The sequence below is a fragment of the Pygoscelis adeliae genome, unplaced genomic scaffold (genome assembly GCF_000699105.1).
Source record: "Pygoscelis adeliae isolate BGI_AS28 unplaced genomic scaffold, ASM69910v1 Scaffold113, whole genome shotgun sequence".
In the NCBI taxonomy this organism is placed as follows: domain Eukaryota; kingdom Metazoa; phylum Chordata; class Aves; order Sphenisciformes; family Spheniscidae; genus Pygoscelis; species Pygoscelis adeliae.
Genome location: NW_008825108.1, coordinates 6,929,455 through 6,944,282, shown reverse-complemented (window position 1 = coordinate 6,944,282; position 14,828 = coordinate 6,929,455). Strand labels below are relative to the sequence as shown.

Genomic DNA, 14,828 nt, shown 5'->3' with positions numbered 1-14,828 from the left:
ACCTGTATAATACACTTATCGCTGTGTAAAGAGTAGCAAAAACAATAAATTCTCTGTACAGCAATTTGTAGATGCTGCCTTTCCACTTTAGGAGTAATCTGTGAAATCCAAAGAAAGTGGCATTTGCTACTTTGCTGGAATAAGTGACTGTCATCGTCTTGGCAGGCTGTGCCTAGAAACAGTAGAAGAGAAGCAGGAAACCAACAACATTTTAGACAGCGTACCCTAACCTGAATGCACCCTTGTATAGATAGATACATAGATATACACGCACATACATGCATATAGTAGTATATGTATACATAAATACATGCTGTGTGTATTTATATACATAGAAAGAGAGAGAGAAATAAAAATCTTGCAGTTACAAGCCCCGCTGAGACCTGCAGATTGACTGATGCAAGGCTGTATTTGGGCTTTACCTCAAAGACCACCCAAAAGCAGCAGCTAGCACCAAATGTGGCCACCTGCCTAGGTGGCAGCGGCAGGGACACGCTACACCTCTGAAGCCTCTGCTTACTCTCAGTTTGCTCCAGTCCGGTGTGAGCAAAGAGAAGGAAGTAAAATTTGCTTGAAATTTTTTCAAAACTTTGTCAGCACTCCAGCAAGAGAAGTAAAGCTAAATTCCACAAATGCACCCTCCTCCCCAGCCAGTATTTTTAGCTGGCTTTCGTAATTATACTCATCTAAAACCAAATGAGATTTGGAGACTGCCTCTTTCATTAACAGTTACGACAGCAGCTGAGATCAGCTGGGGAACCCTGTTATTTCTCAGCTTGGCAGCTAGACATACTCATCAATACTTCAGCATTGCATGGCCATGCAAAAAAAGCCATAGGGTTGCTCAGGTAGGCAGTGTGCGACACAGTGTAATTAAAGCAGTACTAAAAGTATACAGGTAAATATTTTATGCTGGGTTTGTTACTTGCTTACCCAGTGTAGGGAGATGCTACAGGAACTTTTATGTGCTTACAAAAAAAACCCTAACTCCAAATGTGGATGTACAGCATTCAAGAAAGGGAGTAACTGAGACAAGCACAAAGCCTCAAGGTAGTTATTGTATATCATAAACATGATTCTTGTCTATATTTCCTTGATGCCACTGCAGGTCATTTACTCTCAGAAAAAAAAATCCGAACCCCTAGTTAATAGATGGCTTGATAGGATTTTATGCACCTTGGCTGTGTCTCTGATGCAGAGCATAAAGTAAGCCATTAAAATTCAGCTGTAAAAGTGCCACTTTTTCTTTTAGTCACCAAGGGAATCAGCAGGGAAAAGACACCATAAGTCTTCTATTGCTGACAGACTGTCTCTTCTCATCTGCAGAATGGCTGCTCGAGGTTTGCCAGTGTGGGCTCAGAGATTTTTTTGTGTGTTATTGTTTTTTTCAAGATGCATAGGTTTTATTCTTTAGCATCCAAATGATAGTTTTCCTGTTTCTGAGACTTGGCACAGGCCTTTAAATTTTTTGTTGTCGTTGTTGAATGCCAAAAAGTTCAATTCAGGAGCCAAACTGGCTGACTGGCATGCAGAAATGCAGTCCTGTCTGCTAAAAAGCCTGTGGTCAGGATGCAACGCTTAAGAAAATGGAAGCAGAGATTTCCATGCTCCAGCAGAAATGGGGCTTTATAAACAATGAGAGAATTCTGTGGCTGGGCTATAGGGGAGGAATGGGGTAAAAAAAATACTCTTAATGATACACTGCGTTTGCTGGGATCGCTGAAGGAGGATTTAGTCCTTGCCCATTGATGCTGGGGAGTATGTGTGTTCAAGCCATATCGTCAAGAAGTGTGCCTCTATCTCCCCACTAACATCCAGTTTGTAATGGAAACCTCCAGTGGGACTGCCTGCATGTAGGGACTGAGATCTAGAAAAGACATCTGATAATGTGGGAGCTTATAGCCTGGGGAGAACCCAGACCCCCAGCGTAACACAGTGCAACAATTAGAAGATGAAGTTAAACAAATGCAGTCTGAAGTAAAACATAAATTGCTAACTGTGGGGGCAACCAAATATCGGAACAGGGGACTGGATAGACACCCTGTGGTTTAGGATCTTTAAGATGAGAGCAGACAGTTGGACAAAAGATGACCTTCACGAAGAATTCGCATAGCTGGGACATACAGGGTTGGGGCTGAGCGGCTCTGCTGGTCTCCCCTGGTATCTGGGCATCTGTGAAACTTTCTGTCCAGTCCCTTCTGTCGTGGGCCATGGAGGGAACAAGATTGCTTGCAGCACCCTCACAGCATCTGCAGCTCTGCAGGAAGGCAGTGATTAGTGTCAAATCCATGGCTCTCAGTTTCTGCATATGGGGTTCAGGAAGGAGTCCCTGATGCCTCCCAGGCATCAGTGACTGGACGCTGTCAGAAACTGGACAAAATGGGTCCACCTCCTCTACAGAGCTGCAGCGAATCCTGTCTTGCAAGGCCTAGTGGATGGGTTTTGGCCACAATTGCAGAGCTGTTGCGATAATAGGATTCAGGATTAAGAATATGCCTCCCCCCCATTAGACTGGGAGAGGAAAGTTTTCTCCATGAAGTGCTATTTGCCTGCTTGATTCAAGCAACTATATTTCACTTAATCAGATTCCAGCCAGCTTTCTTAGCACTTTACTCGATTCCCTTGGCTCTGAACAGAAACTCTTCACGTTAGCTTGGGAGACACTGGACGCCCGCAGCTTTTTCTTTCTGCCTCTGAATGGGGCAAAGAAAAGTGGGACTGTTACAGCAGTTTCAGGCTTCGGTGCCTCGGTTTCCTTGCCCTGCCTTGCCTGTGATGCACTGTACTTCAGTTTCCTGCTAAGCAAATGCTTTATTGAACATTTATCGTTGGGTTCATATAGGGACTTCAGGCTAATATAATGTAATGTCCTAAAATACACATTAGGTCAGATTAGGTGATCTAAGACCCCTTTAGACTATATGTGGGTAAGACAGCTATGTGGCTGCCTGATTAGATTTCACAACTTAGCAAACACAGATTTAAATCTGCATTTGTGTTTTTTTCTCTGGGAACAACTACAACCACTTGGGTACAGCCCACCCACCAGTGGGAAGTTTTGGCACAAAGCCTTGTGCTGGGTCTGGTTCTTGTCTTGGTCCCAAGGCCTTGGTTCACGGGCAGCATGTTGACTGAGAGTCCTTCCAACATTACTCACGGTCACAGGAAATTAAAAAGCTAAAACTGAGATGGACAGGAAGAGCAAAGCATAACAATGCCCCCAGCACATTCCTGCCTAAGTGCTCTTTTGGCTGGGACCACAGAAGGACAGAGAGCGTTATATTAGATACCACAGGCACTGGTGCCATGAAAGACTTTCCTATTAATCGTGTTGCCCTTAACTTCATTAGCAGATATAGGGCCAGGCTTTCTGCTGGTATGGATTTGCGAGTTTTGAGGACATAACACGAGTTATGCCCATTTTATGCCTGCAGAAACTCATATCTATGATGCTGCTTTTCCTTTTGGTCAGCATTTGTTCCCTCTCTGAAACTTTCTCAAGCACAGGCTGAAATGTGAGTTATATATTACTCCACTTTTGCTAAGATCATCGGAAGCCTTTAGGTATACACACCTAAAAATAAAAGATTATTCCCCCTCCCCCCCCAATATTGAGCCCAACTGTAAAGGGGATTTTTGCCTGGCTGAGAATTTCAGAATGCATTAGTATTCATAGAGAAACCACAGTAAAAAATAACAGCCATCAGTGCTTCCCAACTGACCATGAAAAGCATATTACAGAATGTATAAATAAATAGCACCTCTGCGCAGACCTACCCCTTGTCACTGTATCACCTTTTTTCTTGGTTTATAGCATAGTAGAGAAATTGAGTGAGAGAGATTTGAGTTAAGCCAACTACAAAAGCATATTAAGCTCACGCTATATCCACTGACCTGCTATTTTGATTTGGCAATCCAGGCCCGAAGGCAAATCCCGGACCCTTCCTCTTCCTCAGACGTCCCAAACAAAGTCCCCTTCAGGTCTGCAATAGTCACCTTGTTCTTCCCTTAACCTGAAGCAAGGGGTTGCTGCTGCCGAGCCCCAGGAAGAGTGGACTGACAAGAACAGGGGTTAAAATGTGTTTCCACTTCTGGAAGTCTGTTTTTGCCAAGTACTTCCCCTTGTCAGTTACAGAGGGAACAAACGCAAGCAGCAGCAGCAGCAGCTGCTGATCTTGCTCTTTTCCAGTCTATAATTATAACACCACTTGCCATCAGAAGGACCCCTTTCATTTGAATGAAGAATCTTGAGACAGTTTGGCTGGCACCTCCAGCTTTCTACATTTTATTTCCCATCCCCAAAATGGGACAGACAAGAAGGGAGCATTTTTCTCTGAGACTTCTCTTGAAAAGAGTGATCTCTCTGAGCCAGCCCTGTGAAGACACATCAGTGAATAGCACTGACTACATCTGAACAGGAAGACCAGAGACAACCCCACCAAACTTGGGTATGTGCTTCAGCTGCACCTCGATCCCACCCTGGAGCACGCCTTTGCTGCATTGCTGATTCAAATTGGGAAATCAGAACTTTAGGATACGTTGTAGAAATCACTCGTCCCTCCAAATAGGGGGAGTTGCAGTTACCAGAAGCCCCATCAGACTCAATGAACCTATTCATGATAGTACATTTCAGCATGTGAAAGCCTTTCTGTGACCGGACTTCTTCCCCCCTTCCTCTTTGTCAAATGAGATTAACTCTGTCTTTTATGACCCACGGCATTAAGAGGGAGCTGTAAAAGGTGATAGACTGTGAAAGCTCAGGAGATGTCATAAAATGTTGCCATAAATCTCTACAGAGAATGAAATAATGCGACTGTGAAGTAAATAAAAAAAATTGCAGGGGGAGAGGGTAAGCAAGATTTATAGATTTAATACATTTTATGATGAAAGGTTTTTTCCCCCCTGCCTTAGTCCCATTAAGCTATTTGAGACCACTTATTTAATTAAAACTCTCTTGGAAAGAAAATCAGTTGCTGCTACTGTTTGTCTTTCTTCTCGCTGGCAATGGCAGAAGGGAGACACTTTGATGTCAAAGCAGGCGAGACGTTAGACTGTGTCATGTGTGTCTCAGGCAGTGGCCTGTGGCGAAAGATGACAAATCATTTTAGCATTCAGTGACTTGGCATGAAGAAACATACTGCCTGATCCTATTACAGTCACTGCCCTCTGCAAGGAAAACTCCTAACAACAGGGATATTTTAAGGTCACTTGTAAAATAATTACTTAGACCTAAAACATTTTTCTTTGCTGAGTATAATCATTCACTGGTCTCGCTAAGCAGCAAATAATAGCACCTCTGTGTGTCAGACAGTGGGTATCAGGTGGTTTTCCTGGAGGCTCTTTGGTCTTCCTGCAGATTGAAGCGGCTGAGATTGCTCCACTGGCTCTGAGCTGTTTTGCAGAAGACATGAGATTTAGAGCTCCTGTGTGTTCAGAGGCAGAAATAAACACAGGTTTCCAGCCATGTAGCTCAATCGTGACCAGTTCTGTAGGAAATACTCCTCTTTTTATCATTAAGGTGCCCCTAAGTACTTACTGGATTTTTCCCAAAGACAGGCAATGTTTTCATCTCTCCTCCATTTCCCCCCTCCCCAAGAGAAGCAGACTTGATTGGTGTACAGCCCTTGCTAACAGAGGCTGCTGCATGGCTATACTGCACCCTCTGACTTGGCTGGGCACATCCTTTCCCAGCTAATGGTCCCCCCATTTTAAGCTGTCCAGACCCATAGGTTGCTTGGGTTCACCTGAATGTGGGAGGAAGGGGGAGTGAGAGTGACAGCTTGTAACTGCTACTGCAACGTCCCCAGTTAATGAACTTTCTACCTTTTCTAGCTGATGCCAATACCTGTGTTAGCATAAGCGAATGGGAGACTTTTACTGTAATTTTTAAGGCAGTCTTACCTTTTGATTCAGCTCTTCAGTTTAGCTTTATATTGATATTTTGAATCCAGAACAACGCATTGGTGGTGGGCTCCAAAAGCTCATTTATTACAGAAGGGCTGTGAAAGCCATCACAATAATGTCTGTGGTTCAGTAAGGACTAGCTACAGAGCTCTGCAAACATCCTTTTTTTCAAGACATTAGAAGCTGCCTTCTGCTTTAGAGGCAGAGGATAAAGATGAGGACTCGGGAGGAAGAAAACAGCAGCAAATGCTTTTCCCAGTCTCTGACAAAAGTGTCAGCTAAGGATAAGGACTGAGAAAATATTGGTTAATGACAGTCACACTCCTTTGCTTCTGGGTGATGTTGACACAGCCGTGACAGTCCTGCTGTATAAGAAATGCCTGCTGGAGCTTTGAGAGGGCTGATGGCAAGGAAGCCATGCACAGGATATCACTGCAGCGAGCACACAGCTAAGCAGAGCTGTAGGGAGGCATCGGGGCAAAGGGAGGCTTGTGGCATCTGTTCCTCTGCCCCTCCACCATTGGGCTGCAGTCTCACAGGGGTGTTACAGCACCGGGGATGGAGAGACAGTGGGCACAACTGTCCCACGTCCTCTCCAGAAGTCCATGGTTGTGGTTTTGCTGGCCCCCCCCCGTTGTTGGCCACCACATGCCAGTCAAGGTTGGATCGGGTTGCTTCCTTACGGCAAACCACGCTCCAGAGCATGGTTCTTTCATGCAGCCTCCCTCCAACTTGCCTAGCAATAAATCTCCGTTGCTGCACGCTGCTCATCGCTGATGAGCTTTCAACAAGGTTGGGATAGATACGCTGTGTTGGGCCAGCAGGCATTAGCCGGGCAAGGCAGCCTTGGGCAATTTGACAGGAAAGGGAACATGGGTTTTCTGGAGCATTATCTGCCTGGAGTTATCAGGGAACGAGCCTGGACTAGGTCCCAGAGATTCAATAGAAAGAATTTTTTAAATAATTCCGATGATTTCTTCCAAGCTGGTACGGTAAAGACTACTCCATCAAACACTGAGCTTGGGAACAGACTCTGAAGAACAGAGAGACTCGCAGTCTGCGACCTGTTTTTAAGAACTGGAACTCCTCTCTCGTACTTTCTCATAACCCTCTCTTTCTGCCAAATTTGTTGAATAAGCAAATCTATGCTACAAAGAGCCGCTTGGGCAATCTGAGTGTTCTCCTAGCACTTTAATACACTATTTAGTGAAGAAGCGCGTTCAAAAAAGGTGCCAACTGATTAACTGGCTAATAGGCAGCTGATGTGTACAACATAACAGAGGAAACAAATAAATATATATTTTTGAAGGAAAAGAAAAAGGAAAATTTCTGCAAGGATTTGTCTTTGTATTGCCTCCCCTCTGCTATGTGACTGTTTCTACCACAAGATGTATGGATAATTATGACCACTTATTAGATTTTTAAATATAACTGAGTCCACTGCAGCAAACGAAGTTTTATAGCAAATTCTTAAAATCTCAGAATAATGAGCAAGGACCTGCAAAACGTTGCTAGAATTCCAGTGCTCTTTATACTATAAACCACTAATTTTTTCACCTTCGTATTTAAGAAATGATTTTGCAGATCTTGGAGACCATTTAAAATTTATATGGAGTCTTATTACGGACTATTAAGCCAAATGAAGATCTCTTCAAGACATGATAAGTAAGTAATACTTTGTTAAGATATTCACACCTTTGCTATCATGTGCAATTATTTTTAACAGGTGTCATATTGCAGATAGCATGCAGAAATTCTGTTTGTATACACTATGTTCCTAAAAGGTTACGAGAAAAGGATGGATTTGCAAAGCATGTAAAATAGTATTTCACATTTGCAATAAATAGTTTAATTTTATCACTTCTTGTCCTTTTTCTGACCTTTCCTAATGGACATCCTTAGCAAATGTTGATGCATCATCATCAAATAGGAGCAAAAGAGGTTCTTTTGTTTTACAAGTATATATTGTAGATAAGAATTTGAGAGGTCTCATCTACAAAAATAGTTTTTAGAAGTTCCTCTGTATATGCAGCTCTACTAACGATCTCTGCTAATGGTGTACTTTGCATTCGTGTTCTTTCAAAATGCTTTGGACACATGCAAATCACACAGAGACAAAAACATTTTAGCGCTGTGTAACTAGACAGGTTTCTGCTAATATCATCCATGGGTGCTTAACAAGTCAATGCAGTGCAACAGCTCGTAGAAATCCATCAAATACAAGTTATTTCATTTATTTGTGCTTCCTGCCCCTCTCTCCTCTTGATTTTTGTGCCCATTTATACTGGAAGAGATACTAATTCATATTGTGCGCTAGTGAAGCTTCAAGCAAACACTTCAGTATCTAACAACAACGCATAATGCCAATATCCAAAGAAATGCCATAATAACTAGGCTAACATGTGGTCTGAACAACATTAAAGAATTTTCTTATTGAAAAGAAGTGAATAATTAAAATGTTGGGAAGAGGGCAGTATTAAAGAAGCTGCTGTCAGATTTTCTGAGGCGAGAAAATTTGAGTTTTGCTTTATTTTTCTACTTACTGTCATTTGCTGCTGGAATTCCTGTATTAAATAAATAAGTGAATTAACATAAAATGTCCTCTGCCCACAGAATGAATGTGTAGCGAGCTGGTGTGATATCTTACAGTCTCTTTCATGAGAGAAATTGCAATAATTAAAAGTTAATCTAGTGAGATACCACATTCAGTGTGGGTTGTGGAAATATACTTTAAAGGAGGCTCTTTTATCTCTGGAAGTCACATGGTCGAATACTTCAGAGGATTACAAATTAATTTGTCTGCAGGATAAAGCCTGCTGCCCCGACACATTAATTCTCCGAGTACTGTAAAACTGTATTCAGAAACACACTGCTTTGCAACTCCCTTGTAATGAAATAAACATCATTTGTTATGTGATAGTGCTGAGTTTGGTATTAGAAATATTATTATTACTGTGACTGTTATCAGCCTCAACAATCCTTTTATTGCCGGGTGGCACGGACACACAAAAGCAAACTGATGTCACAGCGCGGGACTTGTCAGACGGAAGATGGGATCAACAAAGCAACCAGGAATAGGGTCTCCAGGAGCTGGGCTCAAAAGCCAACGCCTGGATTGACTGGGAGTGCTTTCTCTTGATTTAAGACCTACCTCTCCAAAGTGCTACTTATCTTGTTCATCTGAAACGGGCTGGGTGGTTTAGTTAATATATGCTAATGTAGCTTCAGCTTAAGTGAAAGCTAAATGGTCAAAAGGGCAATCGCAGAAGGAGAGGTGCTTGATTTTGCTCTATGGACTGGCTCTTCTGAAGTCAGTGTCATTCTGCTTCGCAAGATGATCAGGGTTTCAAAACTTCTTGCACAATGTCAAGCGTTCGATATTAGATAATTTCCTTGCTTGCCTAAAAATGCAGCTGATTGCACAGCCATTTGCATAATCATCCTTCTGTACACGCAGGATGCTGCAAAACTGTAATTTATTTTCTTTTTTAATGAAGAAGTTATGTTAACAGAATTTTGTATTGTTGTTGACATTGAAGAATATTGATGGTTGATAAATAGTCTGTGCTTTATAATGTATATTAATGTCTCCTGCACTTCTTAGGGAGTTAGATTTGAGGAAGAGGTATTTTTTCTCACATCAGAATGTTTCTTTTATAAGAATACCAAAAGTGTTTATTTGAATTAGAGTTAAAAATGAATCTTTGTTTGTACAACAGGCATGTTTGTGCTCTCAAGTCAAGATTTTTGAGGTATCACTGAAAGCATTATAAACTCAGGTTCTTTATTGCTCAAGGGGCTAGGTTTTCAGGGAGCTGTGTTACATCTCTGAGAGTAGCAAATGATAACTCTTGTTCCCTGCATGGAAATGTACATATAACAATAATAACAACAATAACAATAACAACAACAGTAATAACAACAATAACAATAATACATAATAATGGACAATACACGTAACAGTACAACTGAACCATTCTGTTTCTCCCATTTAATAATTAATGAGGACAGCTTTGCTTATTCTTCGAAGGAATTCTCTGTATGAATGTATTTTGATTTGTGTATATGAAAAACCACCTGTAAGAATGGTGATCCAGATTAGGGCACGACTTTAAGAGAAGAACATTGTGCAGTAATGACTGATGCAAAGCTGTGGTGCAATTTACCACAAACAACACTGTTAGAGGCATGATTAAACCATGCTGCAACTGATGGGAGAAACTATACCCCTCATTATCTGTATTCAAATTAAAGGGGGCCTCAAACCAAAATGTAGAGCCATGTTACCATCGAATGCAACTGGGACTGTAAGGATGGAGGATTTTCTTGAGCTGTGTCTTGGGCAGAGAGATTTGTGGGATTATCTGCTTGTACGAGAGAGAAAGGGAAAGATGAGACAGAAGAGATTCAAAGAATGAGATGGAGAGTAAGAACAGACAGAAAAGCTATTCCAGGGAAAAGTGTTTAGAAAAGGCAAGTTCTTTTGAGTTAGGTATTGTCTGGAAAGGACTTGGAATGGTTGTTGTTGCTGTATTTGTGAGAATAGGATTATTGATATTCGTGCATAAAAAAGGATTACATTGGGATGGCTGACCACCATCAATTTCTTTTTGTAAAGGGAACAATTCAGATGAGTTCCTTTTCTTTTTTAGTGAGTTTTAGTTAAAAAAAACTAATGATACTTACTGCTATTAAAAATGGTACTTGATACATATGTGAAAAGGATAAAACTGAGGACTCCACTCTGTGACCCAGGTGGTCCTGCCAGTCCTGTATTAAAGCCAGCTCTGGCTTTCCTCCCTTGCATACTTCAATGCTAAACATTTCCCTCAGAACTTCATTTTTTCACTTTGCAGATATTGATTAAGAGGGAAAAAAATAGTATAAAAAGAGAAAGTAGCATCCAGGAAAAAGAATAGTTAGTTTAGTGAACCAACAGACATAAACAACTAGCATTTCCTTTTTCTATGGACAACAAACGCAATCATTTCCACCTGAACTGCAACTAACCCTCTCATTCTCCGCTTTCTGCAACTTTTCACTTAGAAAAAATGCCTAAACAGCCTGGGTAGCTTTGCAAAATATGCAGTACACTGTGTTTGTTTACCTTGGTTCAAAATCGGAAGTCTCATTGCTCCCCCAGACACGAGGTTTAGTCTGTGAGCCAAAAGCGGACGAAACAAACCCTACGCTGGTCGTGTTGCTGCTGAGCCAGTACATGGCCCAGAACACACACGGGCATCGAATGGTGCTAGCCGGGGAATTTATCCTTCACACTCCTCTGGGTAAATCCATGCTTTGACTATTTTAGTGAGGCGATGGAAAACTTTTCCTGCCACGGTGAGTGTAGGCACATTTCCAATCAAGGTAACGCAGATGTAAATGCCAGTGGAGACAAGACTCCTGGGGGGGCTGGCACTTTTACAGTCACTTCGGGAGGTGTAATAGAGTAATTCCTCTCTTGTGGAACTGGAACTGCTCTGGTTTCAATATGACTTCAGCATTTTTTACCATCTATGCAACTGAGCAAAGGATTCAGATTACTTTTCAGAAATGCCTCTCTGCTGCGCTGAACTTGTAGAGCATTGCCACCATGAGTGTGCCAAGCTGGAGAAGACAAAAGGAGACAAGGAGAAGAAAAGGCCACTCTAAACTGGGAGGCATTCCTATGCCCAGTGGAGTGATGTCCATACCAACTAGGTGATGCTGGACAGAAGATGAATAAAACAGTATTTCTCTCACATAGGGAAATGGTTGGTACCTGCAAAAACTTTTCCGTAAGGCCAGCTTCACCTCACAGAGCAGAACATAGCAATAACTGGCAGCCTTGATTGAAGTCTGGTTTTGAATCTCTGTGTCATTGGGCAATAATAAAGAAAAATCAGCCCATTAAAGCCACATCTTCCATTTTTATAGCAACTTCAGTCTGAAAGAATGAAGACCTTTGAAAAATTCATTATTTAAACTTTATCATGTGACCATATGTTATGGGGAAGGAGGAAGAAGTCTCATGAATTTCAGTTTAGAGATGGATAAATTAAGGCACAGGGAGGGTACCCAGGTCCAAAGCAGAACTGTGAATAAAACATAGGATTCCTGAATCCTCATCCTATGCTTTTCACTGTTATTATTCGGAGTATTTGGTGGAGCTATTTTTGGAGTCTCATCAGGTAAAAGGATTCTTGAGTTTTAACTACAGGTTTGTCAGGGCTACAAAGTTTGTTTGGCTTTTGGGGGGTTAATTTTCAGGTGAAAATGTATTTTCTGATTTCTGAGTTCAGGTTTGGCATCTCTGCCATCCTCCAACTAGGGATGAACATGTTGTACTATTTTTAATCGCACTCTGGATCCATCCCTGGCTTGCTTCTAAAGATAAACGAAACCACATGTCAATCCTTACATAAGTTGGTAAGACAATTTCAGGTTTTTTGTTTCTTCCGCTTAGTATCAAGTTATGTTTATAAGCAACTTCAAAAAACCTAGAAGCATTATTTATTTTATATGCAACAGAAGAATCGCCTAGTTGGGCAGCTTGTTTGCAGAATCAGTCTTACGGTCAAAGTGGACAATGGTAAACTAACGTGCTCGATTCTTTTTAATCCTTGTCATTTAATAGTTGTCATTTAATAGTTGTCATTTAATAGTTAATAGAGAATTTATATTCTTTATTCATTTGTATCTTCCCTGATTAGGCTGCGTTCTGTGTAGTCATATAAAGGTTGTTGGTTTTTTTTTAACACGGTAAAGAATTTGCCATTCTTGTTATAGTGTCAATGAGTTCTGCAGGTTGCATATAGATATATGCTGTGTATAAAAGGAATTTATTCCCCAAATTTATATTTTTTTGTATTCAAGCCTTGACTTTTCATTAAGGAATACAGGGCTTTAACGAGCTTTCACTTTTTAGACATCATTTTCAGCTCCTATTTCTGACGCTGATCTAGTGCGTTGACAAGTCTAATAGAGGAGAGGACTATAAAGTGGTTTGAGGTTTTGATGCTGCAACAGATTTGTTGTGTGATTTGAGCACATCATTTGAGTAATTCCAAGACGAATAGGAAAGAATCAATATCTGTGATATAGATAGAGTTTGGTAAGGCTTTTGAAATTCCCTCCTATGACATCTCATAAAAAAGGAGGGACACACTGTCTAGCATAAACGACTGCAAAGACAATACAAGACTGATATGAAAACCATGCTCAAACCATGGTTTTGGATGGCTAATTCTTAAAGTAAAATCTAATCTCAGAGGATCATTCTGGTTCTGATAACGTGCAATTAATTAATGACTTGGCTGATGGAATAGGGAGTACATTTATCAAATTTGCAAGATATGAAGGGCCATAAACATTTTTTTCAGAACAAGATTAGAATTCAGTAAGAATCAGTAGACATAGAAGAAAGTTCACAAGTGACATCACACACAAGCTGGAGGAAGACTGGTTAAGCAGCATTCTGCTGCCATAAGAAAAAAAGCAAGGGATCTATGCTGGGATGTATAAGCAGGTGTGTGATATGTTAAAGCCAGTGCTGTTCAGACCTCAGCTGGAGTGCGGTGCGCAGACTTGAGCACTGTTCGTCTACAAAGGTGAGGACCCACAGGAGGAAGACCAGAGAGAATAATAAAAACAACTGGAGGTCTAAAAACCATCACCTATGAGGAAAGATTAAGATAACTGTGTTTATTCTTTGAGAAAATGGAGGGGATAGACGATGCCATCAAATACCCTGAAGACTGTTGCTTCCTGCATCCACTGAGATAAGCTCATTACCTCTTGTCCTACACTGCAGCAAAGGAGATTAGGTTAGACTTTGGAAAATATTTCTAACTCCAAGGTTAGTTCGGCACTGGAATGCACTGCGTAGGGAGGCTGTGCTGTCTTCCACCACTGGAAGTTTTGAGAAAGAACTTCAGGAGCAGTTAACATCAATCCTGCCTATTTGCTATTATTTTGGGGCTTTTTAGTGGGTAGATTTGAAGAAAAACACAGGCCTCACTGGTTTTAATGTTGTATCAGTTGAATCAGGGAAAGCAGCAAAAAGGTAAGAGCTGTAGTTTTAGGATTCCCATAAGCTGGATGCTTATTTATGCCAAGGTACCAATCAGATTTGCTTTCCAAATGCTTAGCTAAACGTTGAAGAAATATGTCTGACTGGGGAGTTCTTGTCTATACTATGGTTCCCAAAACTGCTAGCACTGGTTCAGCTGAGCTAGTAGAAGGGGGAAAAAAAAATCTCCAACACAGCTAAGATTCATAGTCTCTGTACCTTTTTTGTACATAGTGGATCATTCTTTGTTTCTTTTCACTGTGCTAAGGCGTTGCAATGCGTGTGTGACTTCTATTAATAGATTAATCCTTCGGTTTGCTTGAGGTTATTGTTTTAGAGCATCTTCATTGAAAGGGAGGTAATAATTACAGTTTATTCAATATTAAAAAAAACCACAATAAAAGATACAAGTAGGAAGTACCACAGGCAAGTAGAAAATAAGATTTCAAAGTTTACCTGCTTTATTTATCCGTGAAATTGTTGAGACATCCTCCCCCACCACACACTTGAACATCTTCCATAAAGAGAACAACCATCTCATTCGTTTATTCCTCCCAACCTGTAGGTGGAAAGATTTGATTAGCTGGCATTTGTGTTTGTGTGTATAGATGAGAAACTTTAATTAAAGTCAGATCAAAGAAAAATGCGGCACTTGGCTTCTTTAAAGTCCTGCAGCCATTCTTGCCTTCAACAGAGAAGACTGCCATGGTCTGTGGCTACCTTCTGTGAAACACCTTTGTCTCTTGTGCTTTTACCTCCCTGAAACAGATTTCTTAGGTCCAGCGGACTGTAACTATTAGCGAAGGAAGCAGCCACATTTGAAGACACAGTCTCAGACGGATGGTTCAAATGCAGTAGAAGACCTGGACAGACA

General features: G+C 41.2%; 1 protein-coding gene across 2 annotated transcripts in view; it reads right to left on the bottom strand.

Annotated features, from left to right (window-relative positions):
* BEST3 (bestrophin 3) overlaps positions 1-4,002 on the bottom strand; it is a 25,534-nt gene extending 21,532 nt beyond the window's left edge. Inside the window, exons 1-2 of one of the 2 annotated variants that reach the window (XM_009327553.1) lie at positions 3,895-4,002; positions 3-172 (exon numbers count right to left, since the gene is read on the bottom strand). In XM_009327553.1, coding sequence (XP_009325828.1) covers positions 3-154 — 152 coding nt within the window. In that variant the 5' untranslated portion in view covers positions 155-172; positions 3,895-4,002. The remainder of the gene's footprint in view (positions 1-2; positions 173-3,894) is intronic. The other variant, XM_009327554.1, reaches the window with a different exon arrangement.
* Positions 4,003-14,828: the final 10,826 nt, after the last annotated feature.